This window comes from Fukomys damarensis, unplaced genomic scaffold (assembly GCF_012274545.1).
Source record: "Fukomys damarensis isolate Sample0158 unplaced genomic scaffold, DMR_v1.0_HiC HiC_scaffold_13, whole genome shotgun sequence".
In the NCBI taxonomy this organism is placed as follows: Eukaryota; Metazoa; Chordata; class Mammalia; order Rodentia; family Bathyergidae; genus Fukomys; species Fukomys damarensis.
The window spans coordinates 15,362,633-15,365,358 of record NW_022900925.1 but is presented as its reverse complement, the minus strand read 5'-3'; the positions used below and the strand labels follow the sequence as shown (position 1 = coordinate 15,365,358).

Below are 2,726 nucleotides of genomic sequence, written 5' to 3'. Positions count from 1 at the left end.
ATTGAATATTGCAATCTGTTCATTCAACATTATTCAGCACCTACTCTGTGCATAGTAGCACTGTGCTAACATTTTAAAAGTTGAGTATTAATGTCTTATCAAGCATTACCTTAGTGTGAGGTAAAAATAAATTAGCGTCAACTCATTAGTCGCCTGTGATGATGTGTGCAATCCTGTGCCAGTTGGCTTCCCTGGGCCACGTGACAAGCTTCTTTCTGCACTCCCCCATTCACTCACACACATCTGCACACTGACTGCGTGCCAGGCAATGTGCTAGTCACTGATACCATGATTTGGTATATGTTCAGAGAATGCAAATTTATCATATTATCCTATGCAGAACAATTAAAAAGTTAAGTTATTTTAAAAAGATGAGGTCCAACGCAAAATATAAATTGTTTCTATCTGTCATATTACACCAGAGACCAGTAAGTGCTTTTATCAGCTGGAAACTAACTTTGTATGTTTCATGTTATAGCCCAAACAGCCAAAATCATTTTTGGTCTCATGGGTCTGTTCTTTGGAGCACCTGACCCCAAATAAACGATTCTATACTTAAAAAGGTTTGTAAACTAAACCTGAATATAAAGAAAATGAGCCAAAAATGAAGGCAGTTTATGATGTGATATACTTCAAGCAATTCTGGCCATGTAAAATGAATACTACATAAGCAATTCATGATTGGTTCAAACATTTTTCAGAGCTAACCCTACCCCCAAACTCATGTAATTCTAACTTGCCTTTTATACAAGTTGCACATAATGCAGAGGGCAGAATTTGACTCCGAAACCTTCCATGGAATATTACAAGTCATTGGTCCTTCCACTCGAAGCAGAATTTGAGAATTCTGAGTCTCCTACTAGGATAATGGCACTCAGGAGAAACGGGCCGGCTGGATCCCATCATCCATGAGTCTCGTTGGCTACTGTAGCAATGTAAACCCACTACTGACCCCTTGGGGGAAGGCAGAGCTGGAATTTGGCTGTCCACTTAGTGAATCCAATACTGGCTTAAAGCTATGCACTGAATAAAGTGCTCAGCACATCCCGTTTATCATTTGGAATGAAAACATACACTGTTTTAAAAATTAGTCTACTTGTAGGTCTGAGGGAGAAGAATGACAAAGTTTGAAAGAATCCCAAGAAAGAATATGAAGCACTGACTGGGAAGGAAGACAAATGCCTCTAGTAGTGTTCTCAGAATTCTCAGGATTTGAAATGTCAGAATGAGTCATACAATGGTCATGTTCCATAAATGAAAAAGCAATCCCACTGGGCACTATTCACATGGTGCATGATTACTTCATGGGGGTGGAAGGGAACAGTCTACTGCCATTTGATAGTATGGTTTCAGAATGAAAACAAAACAACTGGGTAAATCAGGGTAAGCAGTGTGTAACAGTTCTCTCCTGTCCATCAGTTTTCCACAGGTTGATCTGCATTGCCTGAGAAAGGAGGCAAGTCACCTATCCCTTCTGATACAGGCATGGTCTCCACCACCTAAAATTGCCAACTCAGAAGTTAACCACACAAGCCCTCCAGTTTCGTACCCTGAATATGTGAAATTAGAATGGAGTTCACTCTAAAAAGCATCACAGGTAACAACAGAATGCTTATATTTAACTAGTCTGCTTTTGACACCTGTAGAAAATTGTATAGATGGCAATAGAAAAAAAAAAGATTGTTCCCATCTGTCAGCAAAACTGTTTGTTGAGCTATACTCAGCTGAAGTCCTCATCAGGATTCTGTTGATCCAGCAGACGGACATGTGTGAATGGGAAGTGACCTCGTTTGCCATTACACTCCCCTTCCCACTGACCACTCACATTAATCTTCGTAACCTTTACCAGCTCACCGACCTGCAGGAGAATAAGGACAGCACTTTATTTTCAGTTAAGAGTTAACACTGAAAAACTCCATTCTCTCTGGCATACCCCTGCCCATGTGATTGCTCTAGGGCTGAAGTTACAGAAATGACTATCCACTACCTCCCCATCCCAGCCACCAGACTGATAACTTGTGGTTAATATAGGCAGAAGGCAGAAGTCTTTTTAGCAGTGCAGAAAAAACAGAGAAAGAGTAAAGGATCCTAGAAACTACACTTTTTGGAAAATGCAACGTCTCTATTTAAGCAATGCATACCTAAGTGAACTAGTTAGTACTCCCTTTCTTTGTGTCTACTACTCTCAGCTTTCTGCCCACCGCACAGGAAGAAGCCTTGTCCCCTCCCTGACATACAACAAGGGCACAATCCCCCAGCTCACTCTTGCATGAACATCTTGGCCTGCTACCATTTGCAATGCAGAAAGCAATCATGAAAAGCACACTTCATTTGGCCCCAGAAAATGAACTACAGTAGAGCCCTTATGAACTTTATTGGTTCCCAAGGGTTGTAACTAAGTCAACACAGCTGAGATCTGGATGTTTACCTGGGTACATGCCATAGATAACAAGAAGCAGATGAATTTTCCATTAACCTAATTAGCCCAAGTTGTTCGTATTTCTGCCCAGTCCTAACTTGAGGATCCACTGTACAGGTAGGTGTTCCTTTACCTTCTGACCAAGACAAGCCTTTTCCACTTGGGCAGGTACAGACCAAAACTCTAAATCCGATCAACTCCCTGAAAGCCCCTACTGTCTCCCACATCTACCAACATACCTATGAACACAGTTTAGCCTTCAATAACATAGGTTCAAAAATACCCAATGAGGAACCAAATATATATA

General features: G+C 41.0%; 1 protein-coding gene across 1 annotated transcript in view; it reads right to left on the bottom strand.

Annotated features, from left to right (window-relative positions):
• Positions 1–231: 231 nt before the first annotated feature.
• Crk (CRK proto-oncogene, adaptor protein) overlaps positions 232–2,726 on the bottom strand; it is a 26,363-nt gene continuing 23,868 nt past the window's right edge. The window contains exon 3 of the mRNA XM_010642166.3: positions 232–1,858. Within this exon, the coding sequence (XP_010640468.1) occupies positions 1,721–1,858 (138 nt within the window). The 3' untranslated portion in view covers positions 232–1,720. The remainder of the gene's footprint in view (positions 1,859–2,726) is intronic.